Source organism: Diadema antillarum, unplaced genomic scaffold, assembly GCF_040938485.1.
Source record: "Diadema antillarum isolate AM-2024a unplaced genomic scaffold, OU_Dant_1.0 seq00000519_RagTag, whole genome shotgun sequence".
Taxonomy (NCBI): Eukaryota; Metazoa; Echinodermata; class Echinoidea; order Diadematoida; family Diadematidae; genus Diadema; species Diadema antillarum.
In genome coordinates this window covers 127447-144759 of record NW_027271471.1, presented here as the reverse complement: position 1 = coordinate 144759, position 17313 = coordinate 127447, and the positions used below count along the sequence as shown (strand labels likewise).

The 17313-nt window shown below is 37.0% G+C and overlaps 1 protein-coding gene across 2 annotated transcripts; it reads right to left on the bottom strand.

Moving 5' to 3' along the window:
- Positions 1–211: 211 nt before the first annotated feature.
- Positions 212–17102, bottom strand: LOC139734253 (retinol dehydrogenase 8-like). 2 transcript variants are annotated; one of them, XM_071645047.1, is made up of 6 exons: positions 16990–17102; positions 13637–13923; positions 12511–12690; positions 5001–5094; positions 3064–3189; positions 212–831 (listed from the first exon to the last, which is right to left on the bottom strand). In XM_071645047.1, the coding sequence occupies exons 2-6, from the start codon at positions 13899–13901 to the stop codon at positions 582–584; spliced, it is 915 nt and encodes a 304-aa protein (XP_071501148.1). In that variant the 5' UTR covers positions 13902–13923; positions 16990–17102; the 3' UTR covers positions 212–581. The 2 variants fall into 2 exon arrangements, with proteins under 2 accessions (XP_071501148.1, XP_071501149.1); XM_071645048.1 differs by lacking the exon at positions 16990–17102 and adding an exon at positions 16404–16737.
- Between the last annotated feature and the right edge of the window lie 211 nt (positions 17103–17313).

The following is a 17313-nucleotide window of genomic DNA, read 5'->3' as shown; positions in this document are numbered from 1 at the left end:
AATTAATATGCCCTGAATGTATGACAATAGCAAGAAATAACTTGCCACAGTGATGATTTCACACCCATTCACTAAAGTTGAATCATGCTCAGTCATGCATGAGAGTTACATAACCTACGTGGTATTATTGGATAGAGGACTTATTGGACTATCTAACCATGAAAAAATAATGTACAAATATTTTATAGTTTTCTGAAAATTTGCTGTTGAAGTTGGGTTTACTTTTTTGAAAGACACACTGTATATGGCTGATAGTGTGCGTCACGAACTGGAATGCATTCTAATATGAGGTCCCATGTCTGCAAATGACCTGTGTGCCTACTCATCGACACTCACAGGATATTCCATAACAGAAAATTGTAACATTTTTTCCCCTCACAAATTGTATATAATTGAATATAAATGATGTATGTACAACTATATCCCTCATAAATCACAATAGTTATCATAATATGTCTGATGTAATGTTTCGTATTTCAGGTCGTAGGGGGAAGAAAAAAAAAACTACCGCTATCAACAGGCACCATCATGTCATAGTTAATTTGCGATCACGTAAGAAACTGAACTAAACACCTCTAAATCTAATCCGATTCCGCGGCTTTTCTCCTCAGTTCATCTATATCGACCCCTGGCATCTCCACAAGTCGCCGTTTGTGGTTGACCCACTGCAACCCCGTGATGTCGTTGTACCGATAAGGCATCTTCTCGTAGCAGTACTTCCGGGTCATGTTCCACAATGGTGGATTGTCCATTTCGAGGACTTGTTGTAAATGGTATGCCATGTCTTCCGTCGTCTGGGCAACGCCATCCTCGAAATGATACTTTTGATACCTTTCGAATAGGCGGGAAAGACAGAAGGGAATTAATGACAGATTAAAAAGGACAAGTTCACCTTCATAGACATGTGGATTGAGTGAATGCAGCAATGGGACACATCAGCAAGAGTTTGAGGAAAATCGGACATTCCGTTTAAAAGTTATGAATTTTTGCAGTTTCTGCTTTAATAGTCACTGCTGGATGAGAAGACTACTACAGCTTGTGATGTCACATGTGTACAACGATACAAAGAAAATATAAAGACAATTCAAGATATTTTTACTTTTCTCGCATAATAAAAGAACACTTGACTTCCCTCTTTCAGAAGGCAAAGGGAAAAATATTACCCTTAAAGATAGCCCTTCCCTTTTGCATTCCTTCCCAAATAGCACAGAACATATTTCTACCAGAATGACAAGACTATTGTAAATCTATAACATTTATGAGATATTAGAAGGATGTTAGCCGTTAAAATTCAAATAATGCACTAAAAGCTCACCGTAACGTATTCTGTGTACTAGGCACAGCTGCATACATTAATCCTCCTGTGGTTCCACTATACTTATACTTCGGACAAAAGATATGCATATTTAAGCTGTCAGCTAGAAATGAAGAATTCACTAGCTTCTCTTACTTTGTTGTCGATAGCAAATAACAACACACCACTTACATGAACTACACGTGCAACTACGTGCATCACACAGGTCTGTAAAACTAGATTAGAAGTTTAGATTTGTAATTTTTTCGTAGTACGAAAAAAATATTCAAATCTTAACGGTCAATTTTCTAAACAAATAAAGGCCCTCTTGAGTTCAAAGTTTACAGGAGGTTTTCAAATAATGTTTTCTTCAATACCTAAGTGTTCTCACCAATTTTTCAAAATTTGCATGTAAAAGGGATTGGCTGTCTTTAACATACGTCAATGGCGAGTCGAAGAAATGCGCACTTTTTTCAAAAAGTAAAATTTTGTGAAATTCTCTATATATCTTCCTTATATCGCTGTACGCACGTGACATCATACACTGTAGTAGTCTTCTCATCCAGCAGTAACTGTGCAGAAAAGTCATAACTTTTGAACGGATTGTCCGATTTTACCCGAACTTTCACTGATGTGTTCTACTAATATTGCTGCATTCACTCAATCCACATGTATAAAGGTGGACATGTCCTTTAAAGTCGACATATTATGTTCGTAAAAATTTAAAGTTGTAGAATTTTGACATGACTTGAAAGTAAGTGCGTGATCTCAATGCTAAGGCCTACCCTAGTCACGTGATGAGAGAAATACAAGGATTAAGGTATTACGATAATGTGAAGTACCATTATGTGAATGCATTCCGTACAGGGATGAAGTGCCTTTCTTGCGTTTGCCTGTAATGGGCCGAATGCATAAACGCTAGCAATTGCTTGTGCTAGCCTTTTACTCGAATCCGTATGCATAAAAACAAGTAATTGCTTGCAAGCAGAAGCTTTTGCTAGCAAGCACAAGCTATTGCTGCTGCCCGCAAGCAATTGCTTAGAGACCAAGCATTTGCTTAAAAACGTATGCATAAAACATACCATTTGCTGGTTCTTGCTAGCAATTGCTTACGATTTTCCAAGCTCTGTAAAATGAGCTTGAGCTTTTGCTTAACCGGAACGTTCCCTTTTAAATATCATTTTCATATTTATGAAAGAAAGACCACACTTGTGAAGGAGTGGTATAAATCTACAAGAAATTACTCATAAGTAGTGTAAGAAACTTTTTCATTTCAACAACGGGAATGTCCAGTGGTTAGCACGCAAAATGACTGTGATGAAAAACAGGTAGGATGTCTGACTTCGGTGGAGAGCAAGGAGACCTCCCTCCACGTGCGATCTGGCAGATCCGGGCTGCTGTAAGCTGCAGTGACGGGAATCAGCCAGTAATACGTGTGTGTGTATAGATGTGCGTGTATGCGTCTGTGTGTGCATTTCATAGCTCTTCTGCTATGTCAGGAAATGTTTCGCACACACATGCCCTTTCAAATACATGCTGCCACACTCGCCATTGTTCTTGTGTTCGCACAGGCGTGACATCCCTTTTGTTGAAAACGCAAGCAGTTGCTTGTGCGGGACAAGCAAAAGGTATTGGCATAAGCAAAAGATTATGCATATGGATTTAAGCAATTGCTTGAGCTAGACCTTTTGCTAGACGAGCTTGTGCTTTTGCTTGAAGCAATTGCTTACAAGCAATTGCTTGTTTTATGCATTCGGCCCATTGCTTACCTTCCAACCAATTTCAGTTGTCGTTTTGTGACGTCATCTATGCGTTGCTTGTCTGGTAGACGACCGCCGTCTCGGATGTTATCGTTAATCATCGAAGTCACCGGGCCAGGATTTAGTGAACATAAACTGGGGAATGTATATCAATTCAATTCAATTTCAGTTTAAGTCAATTTCTTTCAATTGTCATTTATTTCCATCAAGGAAAAACTGAAACGAAATACAAAGCATACATTACTAGTGCACAAATCATGTCTTTGTTATCAATTTGTTTTAAAAAAAAATACATCTAATGCGGTACGGATCATAATGTACAACGTATCTAGCAAAATATAGGTGCAATTAAGCAGAATAACTAAGACCTGCAATGCTTCCATTGTAAGGTTGACAGAAAAGTACACATAACGACGGACAAGAGTGGTCTACACTGAATAAAACAAATTTTGTAAAACGTGAATTATTCAATACGAAATGTGTGACTAGAAAAGATCCATACAAAATCTACTCATTTAATTCATATGAAATTTCCCGTTTTCTATTAGTTTGATACATTGTGTGATAAACATGTACTTTGTATGATTTTTAAGTCAGACTGTTCATTATAAAGATTATTAAGCCTATATACCGCCCCCGTCAGTTTTCCCGATAAATTTTTAACTCGATTTTCGCTTCGCTGAAATTAATTTTTTTTTTCATATTTTGCGCACATTTTGAGACCCTATATGCGAACATCGGGGGCACGCTTGCCGAGATAATGCACATTTTCGTGACAAATATCACCGAAAATGGCAGTTTCCTAAGACTTTTGAGAGTACAACGTATAATATGGGCTTTGCAAGAAGTGTTAGATCCATGTTTTTTAATTTTGTTCTCAAATAACATCCTTTTTGGTTATCATCAACTATTATTTAAGTAAAGAGTGCAGAACAAAATAGATAAAAAGAATATAATATATTCTAAAAATTATTAAAAACAAGGAAATACATAAGAAATTAAAAAACAGTAAAAAATGTTGATACCCCAATTTTTTTTCGCGTTGAATCGTTAATGACACTACAAAATTAGAAAAAAAGAATTAGCCACTTTGACGCGTTATTTAGGGATTTGCAGCTTAAAATCTGATGCACCAAAAAAATCTCTGCATAAAGTAGCATACTAAGCATTATTTAAAGAAACGAGGATATTTTTGGGAAAAAATGATTCATTTCTGGCGATCACGTGAAGGGCAGCAAGCGATCAAATTTTCGCCACGATCGCGCGATCGGCGGCAGAGATCTTGGGGGGCTTCCCCCCCCCCCCCTAGATCTATTAAAAAGCAATGAATTGACAAAATGTGTCCTCTAATGTTGACTCCACCATTATTATAATCATTATCAAGTTCGTTATCATCATTGTTCTTATTTGTGCCATTTAATTTCTGAAGAGAACGTTATGGCTGAACTCATTAAGATATTTATACAGACATAAGTATTTCCCTTTTTCCATAAGATTAGGTGAACAATGGCTCAGTACGTTTTGCATGACAACATAAGGAGTAAGTTGTTTTCAGAAATTGATACCTTAGAGTTTTCAATATGCGACACGCTATTGCTATTACTTTGTCCCATTTTTTTTTGACGTCAGCAGAAATTGGCACTTGCCATGTATCTATAAATAAGATATCTTTGAAATCAATAATTAATTAGAACCGAGATTTTGACCAATTTTGCAGAATTTTGAAAAATACTATTTATAAACTTATTCTTTTATGTGCAAGTTTGCAGTAATTTGTGTCATTTTATACAACTTGTAAACTTGGACCTAGTAAAAAAGAACAATAGGGCGTAAAAAGTGAGGACGTTATGATAAGTAAATGGCCTAGAAAGCAAAAAAAAAAAAAAAAAACGAAAAAAGAAAGAAAGAAAGATATTCTTTTTAGAATATCATTATGGAATCCACACCTGATATTAAACTCGTGCAGACGGCTGGCTAACGCATCTATCAGACCCTGGGTGGCAAATTTTGAGGCGCAGTATACCTCGTAGAAAGGGTACCCTGTGAAGTGACAGAAGAATGTCCTTCTTACATCAAGAGATCCAGGATGATTATCACACGCACACGGACACACACACACACACACACGCACACACACACACACATATTATATATATGTATATATATATATATATATATATATGTATATATATATATTATCTATCTATCTATATATATATATACATATATATATATATATACATATATATTGCACTCATCTGAAAATCGCAAGTTCATCTGTTACGCATTCATTCTTGCAGGTTCTTTTTAACGAAGGAGATAGCAAAATTAAGGCGGGGTGAGGGGTGTGTTACTTGTATATTATCTTCGTGATAATACCTGTGAATTAAACTTGACCATGCTTTTTCGAGAAAAAAAAAACAAGAGTAAAAAATGATTGGCCCCCGTCCACAAGCCCCCTTCCCCTTCTCCCCCCCCCCCCCAACTGATATCTAACGGGGGGGGGGGGGGCACCCCTTGATCTGTCATAAACAAACTGAAAACTGTACTTACAAACCTATAGGCCTCCTTGATTTAACACGTCAGCTCTGTCATTTTTATGTAAAATGTATGCAAAATCTTCGTTGTTGTCGTTTTTATTGTGTTTTTTGCGGGCAGCTGATTACACATTTCATTGTCCTTTATCAACATGATTAGCTGTGTATCGGCTTTGATTAATATATATATATACATATATATATATATATATATGTGTGTGTGTGTATATATATATATACTTGTTACGTACTTGTCAGAGAGCGGAATTCGAACCCACGACCTTCTGGACAGGCGTCATATCAACTAGACTACTAGACTATAGCTTCCGTCCTGATAGCTGTAAGTGGTGCTATCCAACAAAGTGGGTACTGTATAATTTATTCAATGTACTGATTTTTGCACCTCAGTGTTTTTATTATAAGGAATAAGAACCATGGTCCTGTAGTCTAGTAGATTTGACGTGATCTGGTAGGCATGATTTCTTTTTTTATTATTTGATCATCGCTTTTATTCAAAGTATGAATATTTGCTGCTGATTTACACTGATGGAGAGCGGCCTACAATTTAATTGACAAAAGGATCATCAACTTGAATAAAGGTAATACAAATAAAAATCTCTTTAGATTATCTATTTTTGGGTACAGGGCGACATAGAACTATCAACTAGGGCACGAAGTACTAATTTGTGCAAACATATTCTTTGAACCTATCGATGATAATTTATCTGATGTCAATTTTGGTTATTATTACTGTGCTATTTTCAGGGATATGAACCTGTGAAAACTGGCCCCAATTCTACCCCAGCCACTACCCCCCCCCCCCCTCCCCCGATTCAAAGTGAATGAACTTTTCGATCACAGTCACCAACGTACTTATTCACAGCAATCATTCATTTTATAATTATTATTATCATTATTATTCCACAGAAGAATATGATTATAGTATACCTACACTATGTCTTTTGGGACTTTCCACACAGGGGCATTATGCACATTGAACAATTTGAGATTATATTACCCGGCGGACATACCGCCAAGTTTAGTAAAAATCCGTTTAGGGGTTCTTGAGAAGGCGGTGGAAACGTAAAAAGAAAAAAAAAGAAGTACGACGTTGTATATATTTTATAGACAGATATATATATATATATATGTATATATATATATAATTATATATATACACTCAGCAAAAGAAGAAAGTAAATACTTTTTCAAGTTTATATTTCTCACAAATGTATTGTATTATACCATATTAAAGGTAATTTAATTGACTATCAAACTGATAGGTCAACGAAAAGGGAATCAATTTTTACGCATGAGTAAACACCATTTTTTTCTATTCCAGAGCACAAAAGTAAACATTGCAAAACTGAACAAGTTGTCGTTCATGCGTAGGTGCATACTCTTCAATATCACAGTAAGAACAAGCAACACATTTCACACAAAAAGAAACCTGAATTAGGTTGCAAAAATAAACCTATAATCTCTATGATATCTTTAAAGCTCAAAAGATAGATGAAGGCTAAAAATAATGAAGGAAAATGAAGAATCTTCTGTCAAATCTTAATTCAAATAAATAACAGAAGAAGCAATAATTAAGAAATGGTAGAAATTCGAGGGTTTTTTTTTCAAATTAGGAAATTGTAAATAATGTTTGGTTCTTGAAGTTTTCTTATGAATCATCAAGTTACTACTGTAAAAGAATGAAATAAAGAAATTGTCTTCATTTAATCATCTTTCTGCATATTACTCCCCATGTCATTGGAAGTTTTAGTTGACAGAAAATTCTTATTTTTCCCTTTTAGTTTCCCACTTTGTTTTTGTAAGAGGTTATAAAGATATAAAGAAAACAAAAACTAATTTGTTATTTCATTCATGTCTGTAATTGTGTTAAACTGTTGGGCTTTTTTGGGGGGAGGGGGTCATTGCTATCGTGAAGGGCATTTGCAAATGAAAGACACCATGAGAATTTGTACAATTTTTACTTTTGTACTAGTTTGATAGCAATTAAATAACCTTTAATATGGTATATAACACAATGATTTTCATCAAACATTTTCTATGAAAAATATGAACTTGAAAAGAAGTGTTTACTTTCTTCTTTTGCTCAGTGTATATATGACGGACACCAGCCTATGAATGATCGTAAAATTTGAAAGATTTTTAGGTCCATACAATTCAAAGCTTAACACGATGTTATCGTAAATGGAACATGATAACATAACTATCGGAAACTGAATAGCAGATATCTCTTAAACTGATATCAGATTCTAGCTACATATCTCTTGCTGGCATCTTCATTTTTTGTTAGTTTCAGTGCTCCTTCAGGTTGTAAAATGAGAGTATCATTATCATTATCATGATGATGATGATGATGATTATTATTATAATCATCGTTATTATTATTATCATCATCATTATTATCATTACGACAAAGCATTCAGTCGTATGTAGTATAACCAAGGTTCGACATTCCCAGTGGGACGATGGCCCGGGGCTACCAAAAATAGATGTCGGACCAGGGGCGGATCTAGCTTTTTATAAAGGGGGAGGGTGTGGGAGGGGGTGTCCCCCCTCCCCCAGTAGGGAGAATTTTTGAAAATCTGTGTGTGAAAATGGCGTTTTCTTGCATCTAAAACACCACTATTTTTGGTATAGAGGTCATTGCCAAATTAGAAATAATAATAATAATAATAATAATAATAATAATAATAATAAATAAAATAAATAGAAAAATAGAAAAAAACAAAATTACAAGTTTGAAAAAAAGATAAGATAAAAAAAATGGTCCCCAGATTTTTTTTCTTTGGGAAGGGGGGGGGGGGGAGGTTGCAACCCCTCAACCCCCCCCCCCCCCCCTTCTAGATCCGCTTCTGCGGACCACTATTACCTATAAGAAATGATATGTATTGATGGCCGATCAGACCCTATCGGGCCACCAAAATAATATCGGGTTAACTGTATCACAGTCCATACAGTAAATACATGTAAAAAAAATGTTACATCAAATCATTACAACTGCCATTTACTGAGAAAAAACAATAAGCTTTCAACATTTTCTTTAAAGTAGTGGTGGGCTATAAATGGGTGATGTTTCAAAATCCTTAGGGTCCCTGCTTATTTGAAGCAGCTTATTGTACTGAGCATTTTGACACCTTTCATTAAGAAATCGGTTGAAAAATGAGATGGAGTCGGCCAAAAAACTGATTGGGGGGGGGGGGCAAAATTACTGTCGCGCGACGGTCAAAATATCGTGAAAAATAATAAATTCACTATCCAAAGGAGTATGAAGATGATTTAAGTGTCCAGATATATGTTTTTGAGGTCAAGGAATTGATTGCAAATGTCAGAAACCCTTAATATACTATAGAAAGCATTGAAATTCTCAATTTTTTTTTTTTTTTTTTTTGGGGGGGGGGGGGGGTGTAGGGCTAAGTTCCGGCCCATCTCCGGTATTCCAGTCACCTAACGTGCACTTTGTCATCTTCCAATTGTTGTCACAGATTCATAAATTTGATAATAATGAAGATATAGACAACAGTAGAATTGAGGTCAAGAAACTGATTGTAAATGTGTTTTGAAGCTGTAATTTGCTGTATCGTATAGAAAGCATTCAAATTTTCTCTTTTTTTTTGGGGGGGGGGGAGTTAGTGGTGGGGTAGACTCTACAAAGTTTCATTGTATTTTCTGTCCATAAATGACCCATTTCAAATGTGTAGACTGCAGATTATGGTCACAAGTTGCAAAGAAAATAATTGAACATTACTTTCCCTGATAATATCAAAGTGAGAGTGGACATCCCTTGTTGTTAACTTCAGCAGAGTTTCAGCAGTGGACTATCTTTCCGTCCTTATCCTCTATCAGATGCCAACATGAAAATAGGCAGAACATCACAAGGTTGTAGGTTGAACAACTACACAGGCTTTCAGAAGCTGATAACAGACTGTTTCAAAGAATCTCCACACTGAAGAATCTGTTGCAGTAACCGAATTCTGTGGACTTGGTTTCCCTACATATACCACTGTTTCTCAGCATGGAGAAGGCAACTCAAGTAGAACCGGTTCAAATTCTTCCACAACTTCACAGAGATCTAGCAGCTCAGAAAGTGAATACTCTCACAGGGTTTCATGTGACCTTCTAGTTATTTCAACCAGAAGAACTAACATTAGCTGTTGAGAAACATCTCCTACATTACACAGTACTGTACCGTACAAATGCTGTGGCTGTGTTGCATTGCAACAAGGTCGCAAATATACATGTAGATTTGGGACACAGTTTGATCTTACACCGCATGTAACATTTCTCGATACTCTAAATGATGAGGAGCTTGAAGGTCTACAAACTAACAATTTGGATTGCGAGAGAGATCTTGCAAAGTTTGACAAGCTGGCAGCAAGATCCGCATCCTGCTCATGTATTCAAACTGGAGTGTCATACAGAAGGCACACTTTTCAATATAGGGGATTTCCAAGCATGATCGCACTTCTACAAACTTAACTAGATTTCAGTAACAGACCTGAAAATCGTCTGACTCTCATTCCTACAATACTTCAGAGTCAGCCACAATCCGTGCATTGCCGGACATGCCCATGGAAGAGGATATGCAACTGATTCTGAACATCACTGAGGTTCAGCAAGCACCTTCAAAGTCGAAGTTGCAAGTGACGCTGCTGAACCAGATATTGCGGTCAATGAATCGAACCTTGTGCCGTTATTTGGGATGTTAATAATGTCAGACAGCGGTACCTCAGCATATGCAAAAATGACAATGGAAAGGGCACATGTACATACACGTGTAGTAGAACAGTGTTGTGATCCTGATAATGGGTTACGTTGGAGATACTCGTACCCAAAGCAACATGACACACAAACTGTAAATGTCCTGCAAATTATACCTGTTGCATGGGACCATGGGACCTTGAAAGTGTACCAAGATATTTGTGGTTCATAATTACCACACAAAACTTTGTTGATGCCCTGTTCCAATCATTCTATTGAGTAGAGAGGAGAATAATCAAATCATTATGGCAAGCAGGGATATGCAAGTTTGTTAATGAATGGAACTTAAATGCAGTATTTTTTATACCAGTATGTGGTGTCTTAGTGTAACTGTTGCAGTTGTGAAAGCAGTGTTTTAAAAGATTTTTTCATTTTTCAAAATGTGGATTGCTTGAAAGAGCATAACGTACCCTTCCTATATTTACTAGTGTTTCTATCATAATTTTCATCACACAAGCTTGTGACTACGAAATTTTGGAAGATGGCAAAGTGCATATGTTGGGTGACTGGAATACCAGAAATGGGCCGAAATTTAGCCCTATGCCCCCCCCCCCCCCCAAAAAAAGCAAAATTTGAGAATTTGAATGCTTTCTATAGTATATTAAGGGTTTTTGACATTTGCAATTAATTCCTTGACCTCAAAAACATATATCTGGACACTAAAATCATCTTCATACTCCTTTGGATAGTGAATTTATTATTTTTTCACTATATTTTGACCGACGCGCGACAGTAATTTTGCCCCCCCCCCCCCCCATCAGTTTTTTGGCCGACTCCATCTCATTTTTCAACCGATTTCTTAATAAAAGGTATCAAAATGCTCAGTACGATAAGCTGCTTCAAATAAGCAGGGACCCTAAGGATTTTGAAACATGACCCTTTTTTACCCCCTGTATAGCCCACCACTATTTAAAGTGTGTATATCGAACTCGCAGATTTGATGAGAGCGGGGAGTTATTCCGGGGTCATCATGAGACCGACACTAGGTAAAAACAGCCCACGAGTTCGACAGATACAACAAAGGGTTTAATGTTTCGGACGGGTCATACGGTGTCGGGGTCCTTGTTTTCTTAGTGTCCAACTCATGGGTTGTATAACTCGTATTAGGCTGTATGACTCGTGGGTGTCGGTCTCGTGACGTGCACCCGCTGTTCCAATCCTTTGTTGCTATAACAGTGAAATTACTGACAATTGTCATAATGGAAACATATACCATAGAACGATGCCTCATACACATATCCCCTATAGAGAACGCGATATTCACATTGGAATTCAAAATACAGATAACTACACAGACTTAACACGTCTAGAAAGTCTTTTTTAAGCTAAAGTCCAAATTTATGATAATCCTCCCACATGTAAATGAGATTTGAAGAAAAGGTGTATCAATATAAAATCAAAAATATCCCTATAACACGCAAAAATATGTGCAGTATGATATTTTTTTTGCGAAGTGCATGTGTGTGTGTGTGTGTGTGTGTGTGTGTGTAAAGGTTTTGCCACTATTATTCACTATCTTTTCTGGTGTTTTTTCTCTTCTGAAGTGGAGACGTTGTGAGGTTAGTTTTGTTGCGGATTCTTTCTTCTTGAGTTCAGTGGATTTCTGAGGATGCATACTTCGATTTTATTGTGAAAAAAATAACTGTTTTCAATAGGAATGCATATTTTGCTGCATTACAATGCGTGCGGTTTATTGCTGTCTTTTATGGCATTTTCGGTTGGTGTATACAAGACTCGACTAAGTGTTTTATTGTGTAACAGATAAATTCAGTTCGGTTCAGTTAAGTTCCATTTATTTTTCTATCTGACATCATTCTAACAAAGAGTAAAGCATAATGCAAAGTATGTATTAAGTGATTACACCATCACATTATTTGGTCCGTTTGAAAAAGAAAATACATAGGGCGATATGAATTGTTAAGCATATGATAAGAAGTACATGAAAGTAGAATATCTTAGAACACCAATGTATACTTTGAAATGTTGACCGACGAGGGTGAAAAAAGATTGAATCCCTAAAAAAGCAAGGGTTGCAACACGTGGATCACTCAAATTCGTGGAAATGTGTATTATTCTATTTCCGCTCTTTTCTTTTTCGAAATGGAATGGGGAAAAACAGAGAAAGAAATAAACCCAGACTTACCAAAAAGGCCCGATAATGATGACACATTAATGATACGACCCGCTCTTCTTTCTTTCATGTGGGGCAGTACCTCTTTTATCATCCGCAAGCTGCCCATGAAATTGGTGTCAACAATGTCTTCGATCTCCTCGTGCTCCATGTACTCGAGGGCGTTGAAGCCGGCGATGCCAGCGTTGTTGACTACGCAAAAACAAAAACAAACAAACAAACAAACAAAGGAAGATAAATCAATAAAAATAGACAAATAGAATCAAATCTTTATAACAATACACTCACAAGTAGATATCTCAGAAAGGTATGCAAACACGTTATTGAATAATTCTCGTCGGCAGCTTTTTTCTTCTTCTTTTTTTTTAATCTGCCTTCTAATAATTTCAGTTTTATCATGTCAGGAGCGTGGAGGATTCATAAGTCTATGCATTAAAGGCATTATAATTTACCAGTTGCCGATAAAACAAGATCCCAGATTTAGTGCTTCAAAATAGAGATAAAATGTTAGCCAGGGATATAAACAACCAATGTAAAAATTTGAATCAGTGCAATTTGATGTTTAATATTGTCAAAATATACAAAATGTGAACAATTCATAGTAATAATGTTTCTCGACTAAACCGTCTACAGTTATGGTATAGTGAGAAAAATAGCGGTATCTCCTTATATTTCAGGCTTTATTGCAAGATTTTTATATGGTAGGATGTTACGTGATACAACTGACCTACACATTATGCATCAAATGTGATATCGTGAACATTTTTAAATTAATTCTCCCAATGGTAAACAGTACCTTTAAATCATTTACAAGGGGATTGTGGTGTGGTTTTTACTTTTTCGCTCAGGAGTTCAAGACGGACTGAAAACCACCAGTCGACAATAATACACAGTCACGGTGTAGTATATAGGTAATCAGTGTTGTTGAAGTAAGCTCATTAAAATGATTTGCATATTTACGGGATAAACACTGTATGTTCTTTTCTTTTTTTCCTCCGACAGGGAAAATAACTTCCGAAGTTTTAAGTTTTTGACTGTATGTGTGGTTCTTGTTTGTTTTTCATTTGTTTGGTTATTTGTTTGTTTTCATTTAATATTAATTGGGGAGGGGTTCTGGTAGGGGAATCAGAAAACGTACCCAGAGCATCCACTCTTCCCTGCTCTTCAATGACTTGCTGCACCCCCCTCTGGACAGAAGCTCTGTTCTTGACGTCGAGCTCGCGGATGAACAGCGTCTTGTCGACATGATCCCCCGCTGCTTTCTCCAGTTCGTCCCTCTTTTTCAGGTTCCTCATCGTGGCGTATACGATGTAATTTTTCGCCTGGTCCCCGGCGAGCCTCGCCGCCAGGGCTAAGCCAATACCGCTGGAGCATCCCGTGATCAGCGTAACCTTAGCTGCCATATTTTACTCTCTCCCTCCCTCTCTGAAAAATTGCAGAAAACAGAACACTGAGCAATTTCTGTAAGAAAATATGTAGCTGTATAATCATGATTAAAGTCGCCTTGTCATTGATTACAGCGGTTCTGCCGTTGCAACACGACTTTCGGATGCCTTCATTTTTATCAGTGATACATATCAGAATCGAACTAGGTGAGACAGGGGGTACTTAAAAAGGCTCAATGTACAATACTGAATGAATGCACTTGATTGTGGTCATGAGAGTTCAGGCGCAAATGAACTCTACAAGTGTGTAGCAAATTTAGTTTAAATTGATGAAACATTAACTAGCAAGCATGCGTGTGACTGTCATTTGCATGTACGAGTTGAGATTAGGCTCCTTATCTCTACGGCCGAGTACCGCCTTTAGACGGGAAATCCAGTCCAAATATAACTTAGTCTGATAAAAAAGAGTAAAAAATCTTACGAGTTGAAAGGTAAATCAGATGAAAGCAGCTGAAATGCACGGAGGTAATGACATTTTGAAGTTTTGGCAATTTTTGCAAAACAGTTCTTGTACACTGTGAATATGAATATGCAAATGAGTGAGCTAATCATGTCGTAACCTAACAATTTTCCATTGATCGTGTGCACAAAAAAAAAGAAGAAAATTCAATGTTCCGGTCATTGAAGTCTGAAACATGACGTTATACCTGGTTGAATAACTTCCGAATAGTGATCATGTAGATAAACCAGGATTTGAGCCTTGGACATAGTTGCGTTTTAATGAAAAACTGGAAATTTCAAAATTTCATGTACAAGCTATATGCAAGTTGTGAGTGAATGACATGCTCACTTTCCATTTGCATATTCATATTGACCGTTCAAGAACTGTTTCCTGAAAGATTTGTGAAATTTCAAAATGTTATAACTTCCTCAGTTTTCACCCGATTTCGATCAAAATTTTACTGTTAATCTCGCAGTATTTTACTCTTTCAAATTAACCTAACTTATATTTGGACTGGATTCCCCTTTTAAGGGGCTCAATTCGCGGTAAAACATTAATTCATTAAACCGCTGAAAAGGGGTTACTTTTCGTATTGTTTCCCGGAAATATCTTCCATTTCAAGGTAGTTTTCAAAATCTTTCCTGAACAGTTCTGAAATATATATAGGGTTCCGAACAAGGTTAATCTGAATCCCTACCCCCCCCCCCCACCGCCCCCGAAAAAAAAAAATCCTTATAGGGCTATTCGATTTTGATCACATTTTCATTGTTCTGCTTAGAACATTTTATTCCTAAGAAAATCATAAACCTGGATGGTTTACTGGCAATAAAAAAGAAAGAAAGTACTTTCAACTTCGAGCTTGTCAAGTTATGAAGTCCACAGACAGAAGACAAATCCTAGATTGTAATCATTTTTCTGAATATATTACGTAACACTGATCGAGTTAACACCTCTGCGTCGCGATCAAACATGATTAAAATAATTTTGTAACAGCGCCGTAGATGAAATTGGTATTCAGTGAGCCCACTTATATTATAAGGCTTATTTTGTCTCTGCTACATATGAACTTCATAGAGAGCCTAGAGAATCCACTAAAATATGGCCACAGAATGGTCTGAACTTTTGAAAACGCTGAAGGTGTTATTTCATCTAATTATAGATCAACGCCAAAATTTGAGTATTAAATCTGCATTGCTCTTGTGGATTCATGAGACCACAATATTTCTAGGCCTATACGGTATATTCCTAGTTATTGGTCCCCCACGACAATTTATTTTTCTGTCTCTCTGCTTTTACGGTGTCAAAGTGTCAATCTATCAACATAAAACAGAGAACTTTCGACTAAGTAATAATCACCACTCAGTAGAAGGTTCTCGATCTGTTTCATGTCGATAGTTTGACACTTTAATGATACTAGCATTCTAACTGAGCGGACCACACTCAAGCTTCGTATAACAAGCACCAATTAATGTAGGCTGTCCATTGTACACGTACGAACACAGACATGTATACACTAACTTGTTCATTTCAGCTTTGAAGCTCCCCTATCGGGTATATGTATCACAGGTACACAGTAGTACAGGTATACCTCCTCGGTTCAACTCCCCGTCCTTAATTTTCATGTTTTTGCACGGAATTCACGCAAGCGCCTTTATTTCGACATTTTCCCTCCCTCGATAGCAAAAATCTCCTGGAATAACACGAAAACCTTGATTTAGAAACTTTCACCTACGTTCCGGGCCATTCTGATGCTCTGCATATTTGGCACACTTGCAGCTCGTACGTAATATTTATGTGGACTACAGACATCAAACAAACAAATAAACAAACAAACAAACAAACAAAGAAACAAACAAACAGGTTGTCTTTTTTTCTCAGTAGCCACATTATTACGTGCATAATTATAGAATCGGTGCATCCCCGGTATACCATACCACAATCAAAACACCGATTGCATATCGGTTGCCATTCTGGTCAGGCGTAGGGCCCTATTGCCAGTAATTGTTGCGCTCACTGACCTCGAGTCCGATCTCACAGGTACTATACACAATTCATGTGTCGGTACTCCATGATGCATGTGTAGCTATACTGAAAGGCGTTATAGAGCAGAGAAGTGGGTAAATGCGTAGATCGAATGTTCATAAGAGACGTCACAATGACTTTTATTTACACAATGCCAGACCCGATCTGTCACTGTTGGTTGTAGCATGGTTTCCAGTCGTTTTGAGGGGAAACGTACACCAATCCAGCACGTATAAACTTCGATAATCTGTCCATTCTGATGACCCTAGTTTCTGTCATTTGTAAGCTAGAGTACATACATCCAGCTGAGACAAATACGTCTTAACATTGCAAGATTCAGATATATAGCGCCCTACAAGAACAGGTGATCGGTGCAGTTCACTGCGTGACCAACCTATCACCGTCTGCTTTGTCAGAAGATCGACAACACTGCAGAACGGGTTTGCGTTGCCCTGCGTTAGACTCGGATTGAGTAGAGTACAAACTTCTTGCTCCATAAAGACATTATATGAATCAATCACAAGGTTGTGTATTTGAACGTGATCTAAAGCCACTTTAAAGATCAAACAAGTTGATACATACCCAACTAACAGGTCGGTTCTGCGCAGAATTTATAACAGCAGCGGAGCTATCTAGATGCTCGGAGGAATGTGAACTTTGCTCCCTGAGTTCTCCCCGGCTTAGCGCCAGGGAGGTGGTGGGGCTACTATTTCCACCTCCCTGCTATGACGTATCAGCTGAAATACCATCTGAGGTGACTGGCATATATATGACACACACACACACACACACACACAAACATATATATATATATATATATATATATATATATATGATATATATGTATATATATGATATATATGTATATATATGTGATATATATGTATATATATGTATATGTATATA